The sequence below is a fragment of the Papio anubis genome, chromosome 11 (assembly GCF_008728515.1).
Source record: "Papio anubis isolate 15944 chromosome 11, Panubis1.0, whole genome shotgun sequence".
Taxonomy (NCBI): Eukaryota; Metazoa; Chordata; class Mammalia; order Primates; family Cercopithecidae; genus Papio; species Papio anubis.
The window spans coordinates 11,477,782-11,497,866 of record NC_044986.1 but is presented as its reverse complement, the minus strand read 5'-3'; the positions used below and the strand labels follow the sequence as shown (position 1 = coordinate 11,497,866).

The window sequence follows — 20,085 nt, the reverse complement described above, 5'->3', positions numbered from 1 at the left end:
TATTAGTTGCAGATGCCTAACAATACTTGTACATACCCATAAAGGGGTACATGTCATATTTTGATACACACATACAATGTGTAATGACAGTCAGGGTAATTGGGACACCAGCACCTCAAACACTTATTTCTTTGTGTTAGGAACATTCCAATTCCACTCTTCCAGTTAATCTGAAATGTACAATAAATTACTGTTAACTATAGTTGCCCTATTGTGCTACCAAATACTAGATCTTATTCCTTTTATCTAGCTGTATTTTTATATCCATCCTTCTTCATCCTCCCTCCCCCCCACCCTGCCCAAATCCCTCCTATTTCTACATCAGTCATTGGTCTCATGAATATTTATTCAGACAGAAAAGCAACAGGGTCATCGTGAAGATGAAATAAGATGATACATGATAACCCTTTAGCAAAATGCTTCGATCAATACATATTAATCAGTGCTACCACTACCATATCACTAAAATAGAATTCATGGCAGAACTGGAGTGAGAATCCTTCCCACAAGTTCTCCCAGGCTCGTGTTTGTCAAATTGTGAGTGGTCCTAGGCATGAAATTCATGTAATGGGCTGTGACCAGCATTTCTTTTAAAAATTAAAAACTAGAACAGATTAAAAAATACCACAGTATACCACATGAGTGTGGGTGAGTACTGTTTAGCACATTTTTGTTTCAGCTGTGTGCGTGTGAACGCATGCACATGTGTGCATAGACACATGAAAGCGAGTATTATATGTCAACGTAAAATGCATGTCTTACAGGGGACTACAGTTGAGAGTTTGGAAAACACTATTCTAGGCATGACCTCACCTAAAACTGCAACTTCCATCTTCTGATCACAACAGTGAGGAAGAGAGAAGGTGGATGAAAGGGCAGTGTGGCGAAATTCAGCACAGTTACGGAAAACAGTTAGGTACGCACTAACTTGGGTGCTCTGGAATTATACATCTTACATTTGTGTAATGCATTCTAGCTTTTAAGTAGTTTGATTCTCACAAAGGAATCTTAAAGATTCAGAGGTCATAAAACATACTAGAATCTTAACTTACGTAGTCTGAATTTCCCACTTCACATACAGTGAAACTGAGGCTGAGAAGTTGTGTTCTGCCTAGTCACAAAGCTAATGACTGGCAGGACTAGAAAATGTGTCTTTAGATTTCTAAACACTAAAATACTCAGTGTTCATGCTCCAGTTACCTGGTATTATATAGCAATGGTCAAGCATTAGGTATAAATAATGTTAATGTGAATAGAACAATTTTGGAAGCTGTAAATGAATAATCAGAAAATGTCATGAGTGATACCTAAAATTCAACTGGCTGTAACTCCAATATCCGTGAGATTTGAGTGATTCTAAGAACATGACAAAATGTTCCATCAAGTTCAAATCTCTTTAGAGTTAAAAAGGAATCAATGACAGACCTCAAGAGCTAAGGAAATACACAAGCAGTCATCATAGAAACCTCTTGGCTTTAAGAGATGCCAACTTCATGGAGCAGACAAATAGTGATGCAGAGGGACACCTGGTCATGCACAAATACAACTGGGTTTTTGTATATTAACTTTCATGTCCTGAAACCTTGCTAAAATTCACTTATTAGTTCCACTAGTTGGATAGTGCACTCTTGAAGATTTTCTATGTAAACAATAATTTGTGATTCCACAGGAAATGCTATGTAAATAACTGATTTAGACTTGTGATTTCAAACTAAGTAGAAATTTAGGTTTATTGGGTCTATAAATGTAATTCATCATGTTTTTAAGAATACTTTGTCAGATAATTGAATTAAGAGGGAAACTGAATACATTAAGTTTGTAAAAGAAGCTTAAAATGTTTAAAGAAATTTAATCGGGATTTCATAAACGCAAACATTATTCAAAGTCTCCTTAAAAATAATTGCTAAAATTTGCAAGACTTATACATTGAAAATAAGAACTGTAATTTGCATTTAAACCTTTAAAGAAGAAACAGATGTTACTCTAATAGATTGTTACTTTAATGAGCTGAATACTAATTTCTAAAATTAAAGGAAACCTTGAATCATCTTTCCTGCAAAGGAAAATCATGTTCATGGGCACTGAAAACCTCACGTTTAACAGTTAATAACCATACACCCACAAATTGGGAAACCTAACACACAGCTTTAAAAGTTGAGACAACCAGTGTCTTTCCATTGTAGGCTGTGACCTTTTAGTGGGGTATGAAATCATCTTACTGTCATTTTCTTTTAAATAGAATAACAAAAAATAATGAACTGCATCGTATTTAACGCCCTAAGGATCACATGAATCAAAAAGTATCTTTCTCTAAAAACCTGTATTCTACTTATTCTCCATAATATATTGATACAAACGAGGCACTTCATGCTTCTTTATGTTTACTGGGGGTTGGCAGCATCAGAACCGTGTGGTAAATGAAAAGGATCATCATTCTGGACATTACCATTCTTACACCTAAATGACGCCAAGAAACAAAAACCTCCAGATGCGTCAAGCTTTTTTTTTTTTTTGAGACGTTGTCCTGCCCTGCTCTGTCGCCCAGGCTGGAGCTGATCCCACGCTCTAGGCTTCCTCTGCAGTGGAGTGACATCAGCTCACTGCAGCCTCCACCTCCTGGGTTCAAGCGACTCTCCTGCCTCAGCCTCCCAAGTAGCTGGGATTACAGGTGCACACCACCACGCCTGGCTAATTTTTGTATTTTTCAGTAGAGACAGGGTCTCTACTGCATCATGTTGGGCAGGCTGGTCTTGAACTCCTGACCACAGGCGATCCGCCTGCCTCTGTCTCCCAAGGTGCTGGGATTACAAGTTCACATGAGCCACTGCGCCCAGTAATGGCCTGCTTTTGCTAAGTAACGTGGATGTTGTCTTGGCTATCTCAGTCTTCTTCAATGACTTTCACTTTAATCCTAAGTTAGCTTCCCAATACCATGGCCACATCTTGTCATACCTCTGAAATAGTAAAACCAGACACTCGCTCTCAACACCATTTCCTATCCTTTCAGCTTGTTCACATACCCTACTACTCTAGTTCTCCAATTCTTTGACCTTTCTATGTTATCTTGGCACATTTATCCTCTCTTTAGTTCCTTCCTAACTGAATTCAGAACGATTTCTGTCCTAAGTCTTCAATATTTGCTCTTTCCCTGCAATGGCCTAGTAAGTTCCCAACCCTGGAAAAGCCAGGCTGCTGAAGAAGCGTCACATCTACATCGATCTCATTCCCACCAGTCTTAACCAGGCCTGGCCATCAGCTCCATCTCTCATTCTTCTCAGCAGCTACGTAACACACCTGTTCAAATCCCTTACCTCTCTCCTCACCAGCGCCTGCTTCAATGGAAAGAGAAAAGGCAACAAGCGAGAAAGTGCTCACACCAACGTATTTCTCTTCACTCCCATTGAGCATTTCCTCATCCTCTCCTAAGACAGGAAGGGTCTTTCTCTCTAAAGCTAATCTTCCTATCTGTGTTCTTGATCTTTCTCATGCTACATTCCTTCTCAGAGACCCCGATGTGTTTTCATCTTTCTTCTACATCTTTACTGTTTCCTTTCCCTGACCTCCATCAGTTTCTGAAAATGCTCAAACCTCTCATCCCCTTCCTCCATTAGACTTACCGCTCTAGCCAGTGTCTTCAAAATCAAGTTTCATTATGGCAGCTTTCTTAACTTTCACTCTAGTTTTAAGCCACGATTCTAGTCCCACTAAAACTAAAACAGATCTTCACCAAGATTGTCAAAGGATGTTTCTCAGGTCCTCTCAGCAGAATCTGATACTGTCACTGCCTCCTGCTTCTGGAAAATGCTTTCTGTGGCTTTCTTGATTCCACACTCTGGGCTTCCTCTTCCCTCTCTGGCCTCCAGTGGAATTCTTCATCTGCTCAGTCATTATATGCTGGGCCCTTGGGGCTGTCCTCTGCTCTTCACTCCAGAAGGCAATCTCACTCACTCTTAGGGCTGCCACTCATGGCCACGTCTCCCAGATTAGTGGCTCCTTCCCAGATTTCATCAGAGTTTCAGACCTACATGTCCAACTGTCTCCTTGACATCTCTAGCAGATGTCTCACAACACCATTATTTCCACACGTCCAGAACTGAACTCACCATTCTTCTCTGCAAAACCTGCTCCACCTCCTGTTTCTCATTTCAGAAAAGAAGTCAGCATTAACTCAAGTTTCTGTCAGAACCTACATAACTCTCTTCACAAACTCTCTCCCTCCCCATCACCAAACACAACTAATCACCCAATTCTGTGGGTTCTACCTCTTGACTATCTTTTGCATCCATCCATTTCCTCTCCATTACTCACTGCCATCACCTTGGTCCATCAGACCATCATCATCTTTTGCTCAGATTACTGCATGCAAATCCTTCTTAATTCTGCTCTTAACCAATTCCTACCCTTTCTCCACAACGTGGAGCCAAAGAACACATCTGCCAATGCCCACTAGTGCTTACGACCTCTTCATGGCCTTCCATTACCTTCAGGATAAAAATCTCAACTCCTTATCATGATTTACAAAACACTTTACTAGCCAGCTGCATCTGGTCTGCTCTAAAGTCCAGCTGCACTCTTTGCCACCAGGCCTTCTGAATATGTTCTTCTCTACCTAGAGCACTTGGTGCTTGTGTTCCAACCTCTGTTGAAATCTTCACTTAGGCCACTTCATCTGAGCAGATTTCCCTGACCTCCTATACCCCGTCAAATTCTGGAATGAGGACCCTCCTATGGGGACTCACTGCCTCTTCTTTCTCCCACATGCTGCTTATCACACTTGACTGAGTGTGCTTGACTGTCTGTCATCTCCACTAGGTTCCCTGAGGGCTGGCACCTCCCATTAGCTTAATACTTGGCTCAGTAAATACATGCTGAGTGAATGCATTTATGAATTCTTTAAATTAATGTTTCTACTTTTGGTTGGCTCCTCTTTTTCAAATTAAGCTAGCTTTTCATTTGTTTTTTTTAGAGTCTAATACCTTCCCATGTTTTGGGTCCTTACTCTTCTTGGCCCCATGCAACTGACATGATCAACTGACATGAGGCAACATGTTACATCAGTCTGCACTTTTTTTTTCTGTATTAGATACCTCTTGGGCATTGCCTTTCATCCCCTTAGCCTCACTTCTGACTCATGCCACGACTATGGAGACGTCCTGTAAAGACAGGTAGGCACGTAGGCAAGGTCTGTCTCTCTTGCTTCCTGCCTTTCTGATGCAGCAGGCTGGTATACATGTAGGAGCCTGCTCTGTATTTGTCACGCACACACTCAAGTGCAGAGGCATTAACACTCAATGGGATACCATCAACCAGTGGAAAATGGAAGCCAGCAGATAAGTCCTTCTTCCTTTGGCCCCTCAGATGTACACCAGGTGTCTCAAAAGGACTGAGCTCCAGTCCTTAGGGTGATGGATCACACAATAACACATCCTTCTACTGACTTTTCCTCCTTCCCAGTTTATTCTCCCTAGACCCTACTCCTGTTCCAAGGGACCATTTCCCAAATAAATAACTTGAATGGAAGACCATGTTGCAGGATCTGCTTTTGGACAGAAACTAAGCTAAGAAAGTCTCCTTAACATGAGAAGAGCTCAGAACTTTACTCTGGTTTTCCTTTTTTGACAGGGGTTAGTAAAGCAGAAACTTTAATTCTTTCCCTATTGTCAACATGCCCTTCTTATTTTCAGACAGATTTCATATTACCAGTGAATGATGCACAGAAGCATGAACAAGCCGTTTCCTTTGAATGATATCTATTTCAAACGAATGCCAGTTAGGAAAATACGTTTCTTACAAGAAGAAGAATCTTATCCCAGTTTCCATATTTATATTAAAAACATTTTGCTAGCATGACATAAAAGAACACTATAAAATAAACAGAACTTCACATACCTTCAGGTTATAGCTTATTTTTCTGCAAAGAGACCAAGTATTAACATCCACAAAAAAGAATCTAAATAGTTTAAAAATACCTTGCAGGAAAAAAAAATGCAGAGACTCCATTCTTCTATGAAGTTGGGTGTGAATGATTTAATTCTTCGACTGTTATGTCTGTCTGCGAGTCAGCTGTTCCCATTACTAGTAGACAGTGTATTGAATGTCAAATAATGTGGTTTCTAAAATATAGCATCAAGTATCCTTTAAGAATTTTTCTCAGTTAAGCTAATGATTCAACGTTGTGTTTCTATAAAGCCACAGTTAAAAAATATTTACAGATAATTCACAAGGCAGGAAAATGTTCAATCAAATGTGGAAATTTTAAAGCTGATGAACAGCTTGATGATATCCTAGGATACCCATCTTTTGCCCCCTTCTATACTTATTTAATGTATAATCATTCATTAACTGTCAGAGATGACTGAATTTACCGGCTAAGCAAAGTTTTTAATTTTCTACATTTATTGCTGCCTTCTAACATCACACAATTTTTTAAATTTCAAATTTGCTTATAAACAGGATGCAGGAAGATCATTAATGTTTACAGAATTTTAATGCTTTTTCAGTAGTTGTGATGGTTAATACTGAGTGTCAACTTGATTGGATTGAAGGATGCAAAGTACTGATCCTGGGTGTGTCTGTGAGGGTGTTGCCAAGAGAGACGAACATTTGAGTCAGTGGGCCGGGAAAGGCAGACCCACTTCATCTGCGTGGGCACAATCTAACCAGCTGCCAGTGCGGCTAGAATATAAGCAGGCAGAAAATGTGACAAGAGAGACTGGCCTAGCCTCCCATTCTACATCTTTCTCCCATACTGGACGCTTCCTGCTCTCGAACATCGGACTCTCAGTTCTTCAGTTTCGGAACTCGGACTGGCTCTCCTTGCTCCTCAGCCTGCAGACGGCCTACTGTGGGACCCTGTGACAGTGTGAGCTAATACTTAATCAACTCCCCTTTATATATATATATATATATTCCATTAGTTCTGTCCCTCTAGGGAACCTTAATACAGCAGTAAAAAGTTTATTACAATTTTTTCTTTCTTTTTACACTCCTCTCAGCTCATACCTATGTTTTTTACTTTCATCAAAATAAAATATCTTTGAGAGGTAGTTACATGCTTTCTCGAAATTTTAGAAGTACAGTATCTGTTTTTAGATCAGTGTATTATAAGAACTCTATTATCATTAATCAATAGTGGTAATCTTATTTTTAGATAAAAGTATCTGAACTCAATACCCTCAAACTCTGAAACATAAAAGCACACTCCATCTATATTATGTTTAATGCTTAGAATTAAGATGTTATAAAGCTCCTGAAATAGAAAAACCAAGTAACCTAAACACTCCACAGGTTTGCCAGGTATTATAGTGTACAGGCTGAACCATGGTTCTGCTATATTAAGATTCTCACTTTTATACACTTCGACAGCTCAAAAACCCATATGCATCTTCCAACCAATGGAATCACAGTTTACCTGGCAGCACAGTTTTTTTTAGTGGTACATAAAATAAAAAAAACTGAAAACTGATTTCTTATTTTCAATAAAACACTGTAGTTCAACCAGCACTTAAATAGCTGGTATGGGCTTTATTTTTATTTTTTAATTGGCATTTTGGACAACTCCCTTAAAATACTAAAAAATGTCACTTTTCTATACAAACAAATGAAGTAGAACTCTAAGATGCCACGAAGCAGGTGTAACTAACATTTATAGACATGCTCTAAAGCATCACGATATTTTTTAACTTACTAAAATGATTTCTACTATTTACTACAGAATTAAATAAAATAAATGAGTAACCATAAAAGGAACTGCTTGTTTGAGGAAAATTTTTTTTCTGGTTTTGAGACAAGGTCTTGCTCTCCTGGCCAGGCTGGGGTGCAGGAGTGCAATCACAGCTCACCGTAACCTCAAACTCCTGGGCTCAAGCAATTCTCCCACCCCGGCCTCCTGAAGTGCTGGGATTACAGGTGTGAGCCACATTGCCTGGCACGTATTTTGAAATTTTAAAACCTATTCTACGAGAAAAAAGGAAGGGATTAGAGAAATATTATTTAGTTGCTAAATGGAAATCTTAAGTCTGCTTTTCAAACCTGTCTGGCCAGCACTCTAACAAGTTTCAGCCATTGGCTCACTGCTCATGCATGGCTTATTGAGCAAATACTGGCTGGTAAAAATTTATAAACTAGTATGTTTTAAAATTTCTCTGCAAGACTGGCTTTAAAGCAATCTTTTAAAATGAGAACAACTGTTGAAGTTTATCTTAAGACATCTTAGTTTCCACATTTCCAAGTAGAAAATGCAAACAAGTAAAATATTATACTTCAGTCATGTACACCAAATATCGTAGCAAAAACCTGTATTTTTTCTTAGTGTTTTCACTAAAAGATCATGTAAACTAGGAAAGCCTAGTATCTTTTTAAACCAACAGTCATGTTGGCACCATACTAAATTGTGTATAATGTATCTTTGAGACTAAGAGGCTAAAAAAAAAAAAAAATAGTAATAATACAGGCCAGGTGCGGTGGCTCACGACTGTAATCCCAGCACTTTGGGAGGCAGAGGCGGGTGGATCACCTGAGGTCAGGAGTTCGAGACCAGTCTGGCCAACATGGTGAAACCCCATCTCTACTAAAAATACAAAAATTAGCCAGATGTGGTGGCGTGCGCCTGTAATCCCAGATACCCAGGAGGCTGAGGCAGCAGTATCGCTGGAACCCAGGAGGTAGAGGCTGCAGTGAGCTGGTATCACGCCACTGCACTCCACCCTGGGTGACAGAGCAAGACTCCATCGCAAAAAAAGAAAAAAAAAATAGTAATAATACAATAGAGTGATATTTTTAAGAGGAGAGAAAGTAAACTGAAAAATTGGAAGCCTGTAACATTCGTATTTTCCATATTAAAATACATTCTCCAGATTCACCAAACTTGGGAGTCAAATTTCCAAGACATTTTCTTGTTTCAATGGTATCCTTTATAGCACATAATAGTGTACAAGTGATTCTACTTCCAGCTGGCTACATCCAAGCACCACCATCTTTACTGGAAACAAAGAATATATGTTTATTAAGTATTTAGCAAGCAACATCATTCATTTTGCAACTTGAAGTAGGTAGTTCGACCTCAAATGCAGATATGAAAACAATTTTACCTTCAGAAGTATTAAAAAAAAAAAAAAAAGCTGAATTCTGCATCTAAAATAATTAGGAAAGACACTGTCTCCTTAGTCATGAGTTATTACTGCAGCACCTTTGTAAGGCGCCCGAGGAAGTTGCTTTCTCACTAGGCACTGTTTCCCCGTGATGAAAATGACAGCTTGGCTTAGGTATACCCTTTTGAGGGTCCATCAATACAGCACTCGGGAAGTGGTGCCAGGCTTGGAGAAACAGGCAAATGAATGCAGGACGGCGTGCTTCCTGAACCTGGTTCTTCCACAGACAGTCAAGGTCAGAGTGGGACTTACTTTCTCTGTGGGCATATGATAGAGAAACTATGAAAGTATAAAACAAAATGCTGAAAGTATAAAACCTTGCTGGCCAGGGTATCATGCCAGCAAGAATGATGGACAGAGTAGAGAGAGGAGAAAAGAAAGAGGCCTTTTAACAGCAAAACCACAATACAGACGAGAAGCTCAGAGTTTCAGGATCACACCAGGTACAAGCTTCTTTATGTTAGTTTAGATTTTCAGCAACAGCTGGGAAGAATTGAGGTGTGTTAGAAATTCACTATCCTGGGTAAATGGATAAAGCACTAAATCATGTTTAGGGACTAGTTCTTTGCAGCAAATTTAAATTTGACATCCTTATTAATAATGAATGATTTAGCTACATTAAAAATAAACTAAGATTTTTGCAAGTATTTCAATGTATAGAACAGAATGAAATGTAAACTACTCTGGTAAAATATATATCCTACTATAATTACATATAGAAATAAAAATTATTCTTATTAGCCCCCTTAAAATGAATACTAAAAATAAGTCTTACAAAAAGTATAGAGCAGTATTTGAATTTAAATTATTTTTTATCCTGATTAAAACAAATGCTACCTGTTACTTTTGTGACAAAAAATATTTGAGAGGTCAATACGAAATGTTCAACTATGTTTTCAGGATAAAATGAGTAACGGGGAAATCATAGTATAGTGCCTGGGAAACAGCATATGCTCAAGAAAGTTTTTTTTTTTTTTGTAAATCTGGAACCAAGGATTTTACTACCAATGATAATATGATGTTTGCATAACATTAAGAGTCAAATCAAATCATAGTTTTATCTACTATGGTTCTAAACTAATTACAAAATATTACAAAAAATAACAACGCTTTTCTGTAAGATATGTGTATTGGCTGGGCACGGTGGTTCACGCCTATAATCTTGCACTTTCAGAGGCCAAGGTGAGTGAATCGCTTGAGTCCAGGAGTTCAAGACAAGCCTATGCAACGTGGCAAAACTCCACCTCTACAAAAAATACCAAAATTAGCCAGGCATGGTGATGTGTACCTGTAGTCCCAGCTACTCAAGAGGCTGAGGCAGGAGGATCGTTTGAGCCCTGGAGGCAGAGGCTGTAGTGAGCCAAGACCACACCAGCCTGGCCTCAAAAAAAAAAAAAAAAAAAAAAAATCTGTATTAGACACTGTGTATCACACAGTAGCAGCGTTTGTTTTCTTATGACCAAATTAATGGTCAAATTGTTTTTTACGGAAAGCAAGTTTCTACCTTATCAAAAGTAAGAAGTTAACACAAAGTATTAAGTAAAAATGATAACGTAAGGATGCAGAATATTCTTTAGTTTTTTAAAAAATACACATAAATATGTGTATACATAAATGTGTACAGAACTTTTGAAACCTATACATATTCAGTTATTAATTTAAAAAATCTAACAGACTTTTACTTAAAAATCGTTTGAGAAACTTTTGAACCCCTTCCTTTGAAGTAGGCAGAAGTCCTGCATTGAAAAACAAAGGACTTATCTAAGAACAAAAGGATTTCTTCAGAATTTTCCAAGTTGTTGCAGCTTGTCAATCCCTCCCCCCACAGTACCACAAAGTAGTGTACACAAAAGGATGGGGGAAAAGGTGATTTTCCTTAACACTGGCCACTGACACACCTTGAAGCCATACTTGGTTTAACCAAAGCCTATGGTGATCAACTGGCCTTTGCAGAATAATTTAACTACTCAACAGCTGGAAAGAGAAACAAGATTTAGTGAAAAAAGCACCATGCTGATGAACAACAATATTGCCCATATTAAGCTCTATTTTCTGAGTCAAAGTTTGGGTCATGTAAAAGTAAAACTGGCCCCAGAGAAGAGAACCGTTTCTCACAGATTGCCATTTAAACCTCAAATGACCATGTTTCACAGCAGGCTCAATACATTCCAGCATGTAACTGCATTTTAATTTCCTAAAACCACAGGATATAAGTCTGATTTCAAATAGTGTCTGGACTGTGACATTCAATACTGATAAAACTGTGTGTGATATTCTCTTGAAAGTTCCACAGATTCAGCATATGAAAAAAAGATCTTCGATTTCTTCGAAGCACTTATTCTCAAAGAAATTTACTCTCGAGTTTTGTAAATGAATTCTAAACAATGAAGATTAAGAGCTAAAGCTACTGCCATAAGAAATGTAACCTACTAGTTATAGGAAAAGAACATACAATATATTCATCGCTCACAAGGATATAGTATGTTCGTGACAAAAATGGTCATTATGAGACTTTAAATATTTTTTGCCATATTCATTAGTATGTATTCTGGAAAATAATTTTTAAATATATTAACATGAATGTTTATTTGAATGTCTATTCAATGGATAGAAATTATTCAGTCATCTTTTCAACTTAATAAAAGGAGAATTTGTGTTTAGTCTCCAAGTATTATGTAAGAAGAAATGCAACCTTTAAAACTGATCAATAAGGAAAAAAAGAAGGCGAAGGTATCATAAGTTGGGGAGTAAGAAATTTAGGATCATAATAATATTATTGGAATGCAACTTAAACAGAAAAAGTTTTATATGTGAACATGAAATCTTTTAGTAAGATGTTCAGCAGTTTTCATCATAGGGACTGGACTAACCTGACCTTAAGAAAGCTAGAGGAGAAATTTTTTTTGAGGGAAGAGAGGAGAGTAGATAAGTGTATGCTTTCTCTTATAATCCTATTGCCTTTGGCTTTCAGCCTGACTCCAAAACTGATTGACAAATTTAATATTTGTTTTTAAGCAACATATCTGATCAATGAGGTGTAACTTTACTCAGAAGGAAATGATCAGACGTTGACTAATAATTTCAGGTGTGGAAACTATAAAGCTCTGGTTATTCTAAGAAACCTAAACATCCAGAAAAACTGGGGCTAATGCCAGGGTACCTGACATATGAGTCATCTGTGTCCCTATGGTCACTCGTCATCAGATTCTAAGGTATCATCATGTGTAAGGAGGAGTCACTCTTGATTTCATAACAGCTTTTCAAGGAGATAACAAAATATATTACATGAGCCTTTTTTTTTACACGAAAAACCTGATTTGTGAAACAAATGCACATCTTAGAACTGAAGAAGTTACTGCATCCCTTTCCCTGCCCCCTTATCTTTCATTTGGTTTTGCCCCATCTACTCCTCTCTCCTCCTCCAGGCTTTCCATTGATCTTTCCTTCTTTTTTCCCAAACTTAGACAACGGGTGGTAGCTAGAAAAATGTTCATACTCTTATGAAATAAGGATCAGGCATCTCCCTCTGTGGTGGGGTTCTATGAGGCCTCAAAGTTTAATTAAGCACAATTGAGAATATCAAGGAACTTTAAGGGGAAGACAAGCCTGTCAACTTAATGCAATCCATCCCAATAGCATCAGCACCTGTGACTGTCTTACAAAGCCATGGCTGAAAGCCGGGAGGACTACGAGGGCTGTGTGGAGGAGTGCTGCTTTGAACTGTGAGTGGTACTTAGACTACAGGGAGGTAAACAAAACTGCACGATTTTGCAGAGAGAGAGATCACAGTAAATAAAAGTAAATGCAGACAAAAGCCTGTGGCAGATATGGGATGCAGCATTCTAATTTGGCAAGTGACCACCAAAAAACAGTAATGGGGGCTGTTCTTAGCATGTTTATCTCATTTTAATCCTCATTACAGCTCAATAAGGTAGATCCTATTATTATCTCCATTTTAAAAGTGAGAAATCTGAGACCAGGGAGATTATTAAATTGCCTAAGGGCATACAGTTTACCAGCTGATCATGAAGCCGGGATTTGAATCCAGGAAGCCTAACTCCAGGGCTATACTTTTTTTTTTTTTTGAGACAGAGTCTTAAGACTGTTGCCCAAGCTGAAGTGTAATGGCGCAATCTTGGCCCACTGCAACCTCCACCTCCCGGGTTCAAGCGATTCTCCTGCCTCAATCTCCTGACTAGCTGAGATAACAGGCACCAACCATCAAGCCTGGCCAATTTTTGTATTTTTAGTAGAAAAGGGGTTTCACCATGTTGGCCGGGCTGGTCTCGAACTCCTGACCTCAGGTGATCTGCCTGCCTCGGCCTCCCACAGTGCTGGGATTATAGGCATGAGCCACTGCACCCAGCCAGGGATATACTTTCAATGTCTGTATATACTCTTAGTACACAGAACACCGAAAATGGAACAATGGGGAACAAAATACAGCTGGGACTATACTGGAGGGGTACACCAGAGATAAGAAGAAAGTCAAAAAAGTATTGTCACAAAATCCATTACAGTCTGTTTGCCTCCATGAAACCATTCTACAACTTTATTCTGTCCAGTTGGTCAATATATCTGTCTCCTCTACACTGACTAAATAATCCAACTAGAAGTCAATTTTTAGGCACTGTGATAGTTGGAAAAGATATGGATATTGATATCAGCCCCTCAAAGCATATAAAAACTAACCTAATGGGAGAAGCCAGGTCAGTAAGTGGCACGAGCACATGAGGTTTCTTAATTTTGTGCCAAACTGTGAGTGTGAGTTTGTGTGCATGTGCAAAGTCTTCCTCTATCTTATACACACACACACACACACACACACACTCATGCACAGCATGCTCTATAATATATACAAAGCTACCTGGATCTTGTTAACAGCCACAGCCACAGTCACACACACATGGATCATAAAAACAAAGCCAATGATTTCCAGCTGAGCTCAGCTCCAAACTTACCTGCTTCTGGGTCCTGGTTGAAACGGCAGTACTTGGAGTTTTCAAGTGAGGGCAGGCATTGCTCAATGGGGACCCAAACATATGTCTCGGGGCACAGCAAATCAGAAGGTCTATACTGACCCTGAAGAAAGGTGAAGGAAAAAGGCACAGGCATTATTAACATAGCAACGCCAGAGATAAAGGGACCAGGGATCTAGGAAAGGTTTAAAGCAAAAACTTAAAAGTCAATCAGAAACTGTTTTACTGTAAATACTAAGCAACCCTGTAGCTGATAGCTTTCCCATCTCAGGAAAGCACGTCTGACTCAAGGCTCTCTGAAAGTTAACCACCACACTTAGGATGCCTGTGTTGATTTGGAAAATTTGAGGTTTTACTCCCTTTTAGAAGAAATATTTAATGTGATTCTTGCTGAGCTGACTGAGAATAATCAGTTTCAAAATTAAGTTGTCTTTTAAATACTAGTTAATTAACAAAGAAATTTCTTTTCATGTATTAGAGTACTATATAAAGTGAACTTATTTTTCAACATAGAATTTCAGTATCCTTAATGACAAATTTTTTAATTTTTGATTTGTAGACTCAGTTGACAATATTCATTCTGTTCTAATGTAGAAAGTACTGTCTTATCACTATACTTCTACTATAAGCAATCTAAATTGATAATATATAATATAGAGAAGCTTAAGAAACAGAAGTTTCAGGCAAACATCTGATAATCCACTAAACTTTCTTCAAAAATCCCATTTAAAAATTTTATATATATACCTTTTTTTTTTTTTTTTTTTTTTTTTTTTTTTTTGAGACAGAGTCTTGCTCTGTTACCCAGGCTAAAGTGCAGTGGTGCAATCTTGGCTCATGCAACCTCTGCCTCCTAGTTTCAAGGGATTCTCCTGTCTCAGCCTCCCGAGTAGCTGGTATTACAGGTGTATGCCACCACGCCAGGCTAATTTTTGTATTTTTGGTGGTGGGGGGGGGTTCACCATGTTGGCCAGGCTGGTCTCGAACTCCTGACCTCAGGTGATCCGCCCACCTCAGTCTCCCAAAGTGCTGGGATTACAGGCATGAGCCACTGTGCCTGGCCGATTTATATTTTTATAATCCAATTATACACCTCAAATCTAACACAAAGACTATACAATACATGCTGAAGAAAAAAAATCATTCACTTAATGGGGATAATGAAGATGATATAAATTATGTGAAAGCATTTTGTGAAAATTTTCATAACTATCAAGGTTTTGTATTCTTTGGGCTTATTTAAAATTCCAAGTGTCTCTCCTCTAAATTTTAAAATTCATCATAGAGGTTAAAATCTAGTATAGTGTTTTTCAATTTTTTTTTTACTACAACCCATAGTACAAAATACATTCTATATCACAGCCTAGTAAACATATTTGCAAACATAAAACCAGAAACAAACCTTTTAGCATACAATGCTTACCCATGTTATGTTCTAGTCTACTTTATTTCATTTTTCTAAAAATGCTGCTCATGAACCACCAAAACTGCTTTTACAAGCAACAAATGGGTCACACCACAGAGTTTGAAAAACACCAGTGCAAAACTCATTACAAAGAATACAGCTTAAGAGTTCGGCAGTGATGCTTTACGACAGAAAGGCTCTATACCAGGTGCTGTGTGAGTCACCATACGAAACATAGATATAAAATGAACACCACGCCCTAGCAGCCCACAAAGCATTCAGAAGTCTGGAAGTCAACGAGGGAGGCTATACATCGACAAAATGTGAGGGAACATTCCTTCCTGTTTGAGTGGATGGGAGAGGGTTCAAGGAGGATATGGGGTTTTACTGAGGACTTAAAAGACTGACTGAATTAAGCCTAGGGTAGGATGAAAAGAATGAGAACAATCTAGATAAAGGGAACAGCACAAACAAAGACACACAGTTGGGCCAAGCAGAAAACTCTAAGGAACAGGAAATGGCACCACAGGGATGGAACAGTGGGGTTGGAATCAGATTCTGGGAGACATTCTGGGCAACAGCCACATGTTTGGAATTTTCTTCTAGATGAAATGGGAGGCTTGCTGGATAAGAGGGAGAGTTTTGTTCTATTCCAATAGGAGCAGATAACAGGGTGAAGACCAGAAGTCAGGTCTCTGACTCAGTTTTCCCGGAGTGCTCACTGCACTGTTGCTGCCTCACTGCCCTACAGCAGTAGAAGGCCTTCTACAGGCGGCAGCTCCAGGTGGTCTACAGACGCATCTAACATTAATATTCAAACACAGAATTAGGAGTGAATTGAGGATTTACTTAGGAAGTGTACTAAAGCCAGATACTTCACTGCTATCTATCTTATCAAAAACAATGGCATTATCTCCAGTAAATCAGAAGCTGTTTTACTAGGGGAAAGGACATGAATCTGAAAACTAGACAGCATTCTAAAGCTGTGGTTCTAAATCCATTTTTTCCTTCTTGGTTACAGATCACTTTGCAAATCTGATGGGAAAAAAGGCTAAATATAAAAGCTAAAGATATGAAACTTCTGGGGGGGGGAAAAGGACTAAATTTTCTTGACCTTGGAGTATAAAAAGTTTTCTTTTGAAAACAAAATGCACCAACCATAGAGGAAGAAAACTGATGAACTATACTTCCTCAAAATTATCTTCAAAAAAACTACTAGGAAAATAGGAAAGCCAAAAACTGGGAGAAATTTTCAACAAAACATATATTAAAAAACAGACTTGTATCCGGGATATATAAACAATTGTAACAACTCAATAATAAGAATACAATCCATTTTTTTAAAAAAAGGCAAGTCACTTAAGCACTTCACCAAAGACATATGAATGCCTAATAAGCATGTGAAGAGATGTTCAACATCGTCAGTTACCAGAAATGCAAATTAAAACCGTAACAAATTATCACTGCGTGTCCACTAGAAGGGCTAAATTTTAAAAAGATGGAAGAAACAAGTTTTGGTAAGGATTTGGACTAACTAGAACTTACATATTGTTGGTTTAAAATGGTGAAGCACTCGGTAAAATATAAATATTCTTGTACATATATCATTTGTGAATATGCCTAGGATAAATTCCTTCAACTGGGAATGTTGGGTAAAAGGGCTGTAACTTTTATAGTGTCAAATGACTTTCCACAGAAGCTGTGCCATTTTATATTCTTATCACCAACGTTATGCTCCCAAGTTGATTTCCCTCACATCCTTATCAAGATAGTATACTATCAAAACTTTCAATCTTTGCTGTTCTGAAAAAAGACATTTCATGTGGTTTTAATTAGCATTATGTATCTTCGTATAGAGGAATTTGCATTTTTCTTTTTCATAAAGCTGGCCCATTTTATTGTTAAATTGCTGGCCTTTTCTTATTAAACAATTCTTTATATATTAAGAACTCTTTATATATTAAGCCACTGGTTTGTAAAATATGTCATAAATATTTTCCAATTTTATGTATCTTCTGACTTTGTATGCCATACTCTTATGCCATATGAAAATCTGATGTCTGGTCAAATCGATCATTTTTAAAAATGGCCTCTGGGTTTACACAATAATTAAGAAGGCCACCCTCACTTTCAAGATTATGAAAACATATCTTCATATTTTTTCTAGTACTTTCATGGTTTTACAATATTACATTTACATTTATGCTCCATCTGGAATGTATTGTGGTATAAGGTATACAAAAAGAATCCAACTTAATTTCTTTCAAATGTTTATGCAATGGCCTCAGCATCATTATTAAAACAATCTTCATTTCCCCTGCTAATTTGGTAACTTACTGAATTCCCATATATAGGGAAATCTCTTTATGGACTTTCTATTTATTCTGTTATACTAACCTGTCTGTCTTATCATGTACCAGTGCCACATAGTTTTAACTATTAAAGCTTTATATTATATTTTAATATCTTACAGATTTAATTCCCCCTCATCACTCTTCATTTGTAGAATTTTCTGGCTTATTTTACTTAATTGTTTGAGGATTCTGAATTTGGTACAAAAATATTACTAACATGAGTAAGGAAACACTAATAAAAATGGAATGGCATATCTTGATCATTGTGACAACAAAACATAAAAGAAGAGAATACCCAGGCTGGGCAACACAGTGAGACCCCGATCTCTATAAAAAAATTATTTTAAATTAGCTAGACATGGTGGTGCATACCTATAGTCCCAGCTAATTGGGAGGCTGAGGTGGAAATATCACTTGAGCCCAGGAGGGTAGAGGCAATAGTCAGTAGTGATTGTGTCACTGCACTCCAGATCAGGTGACAAAGACTCTGTCTCCAAAAAAAAAAGGAGAAGAGAATACCAAGAATGTCTGGTAAAAAAAAAGAACATATGTATCATCTCAAAAAACAACGTAAGATCTTAAACATACTAATGGACCCATTTTCTAATATAAGGTGGAACTGAATGCTCGTTCACTGGCAAAAAAGCACAGGACAAATATTGAGGGTGGAGATGGGGGTGATCAGACATCAACTTTTGAGTCCTTAAGGAGAAAATAGAGCCTGTTTTCCTTAATAACATAAACCTTGCAGATATGCAGATTCATCAACAGCCACCTGAACCCAGTGCCTAGATTTAACAACGATGCTGACCATCAAGAACATTTAGTCGGCTGGGCACCGTGGCTCATGTCTGTAATCCCAGTACTGTGGGAGGCTGAGGCAGGCAGATCACTCGAGGCCAGGAGTTTGAGACCAGCCTGGCTAACATGGTGAAACCCCATCTCTACTAAAAATATAAAAGTTAGCCGGGCGTGGTGATACGTGTCTATAATCCCAGCTACTCTGGATGCTGAGGCACAACAATCGCTTGAGCCCGGGAAGCAGAGGTTACAGTGAGCCAAGATCGCACCACTGCACTCCAGCCTGGGAAATGGAGTGAGTCTCTGTCTCAAAAAAATAAAAATAAATTTAAAAAAAAAAAAAAAGGATATTTAGTCAATGAACATTATATAAATCCTCACTACGTAACAGGCACTAAAGCCTGGAACAAAAAGATGAACAAATGCATGCCTCTAGATAATTCACAACCTACTGGGAATGACAAAGCTGGATTAAGATGAAGTATGCATAAAACATAATAAATATGACAGTATACAACTATCCCAAGTTTCTAAATTTTCACAGTGCTCTAAGAAGGTAATACCTGCTTACACAATGATATTTCCTTTTTTAACTATATACTCAGTTTATCTCACTCAAAGACCATAAATGTATACATTTTAACTTCTGCTCATCATTTGAAATCACATTTTTAGACTAGGTTAAAACATTATTTTTCTTGTAAGTACAGGCTTATTTCAGTGTTTCAGATATTCTCACAAGTCATCAAAGTACGGAGATTTCTGAAATAAACCACTTTGAAATGTTACGCTTTCTAAACTAAGCCGGTCAAGAGTTAAATGACCAAAGTGCTTAAAGCTCAATTTAAAGTCACCATCACACAAATGAAAACACAGGGGGTTGAAAGCTACCCTGCCTCTTCAGCTAGTATAAGAAAATGAGAAATGTCTGTATGAAGAATGTAATTACTTAAGGATTTGGACATAGTTTCCCATGGTCAGAAGAAAAAATATTTAATCAACCTCTAAGTACATTCATTCAGATTAGAACAAAGAGGTAAAAGCAGATTAATTCTTTCCTAGGGTGCTGACTTTTTGTAAATAAGAAGAAATGAGTTACTATAGATTTTTTAAGTACTCAAAATTTTGAAAATGTAATTGGTCTGACAGGGCTTATCTCACAATTTTTTGGAGAGTTCTTTCAATCCACAATTTTAGAAGATGACCGCTAGACACCCTTTGCAAGTCCTTAGAAATTCAGCCGTCCAACAAGAACAAAAGGAAGTCTTACCAAGCAAGGATACCTATTTCAAGAGGGAAGGCTACCACAGAGGATAACATAGTTCAAGATAAGATGCCTGAAAAAGTTAAAAAAAAAAAAAGTTTAAAAATACTAAAAATAGAGAAGGGATGCTTAC

At 37.8% G+C, this 20,085-nt stretch overlaps 1 protein-coding gene across 14 annotated transcripts in view; it reads right to left on the bottom strand.

Moving 5' to 3' along the window:
* Positions 1-20,085, bottom strand: part of ATE1 (arginyltransferase 1) — a 185,873-nt gene that overhangs the window by 36,066 nt on the left and 129,722 nt on the right. For 11 of the 14 annotated variants that reach the window (XM_021943749.2, XM_009215509.2, XM_021943750.2 and 8 more), the window contains one exon: positions 14,111-14,231. In XM_021943749.2, the coding sequence (XP_021799441.1) occupies positions 14,111-14,231 (121 nt within the window). Of the gene's footprint in view, positions 1-2,741; positions 6,114-14,110; positions 14,232-19,958; positions 20,026-20,085 lie in introns of those variants that run through there. The other 3 variants (XM_021943756.2, XM_021943754.2, XM_031652018.1) reach the window with 3 other exon arrangements.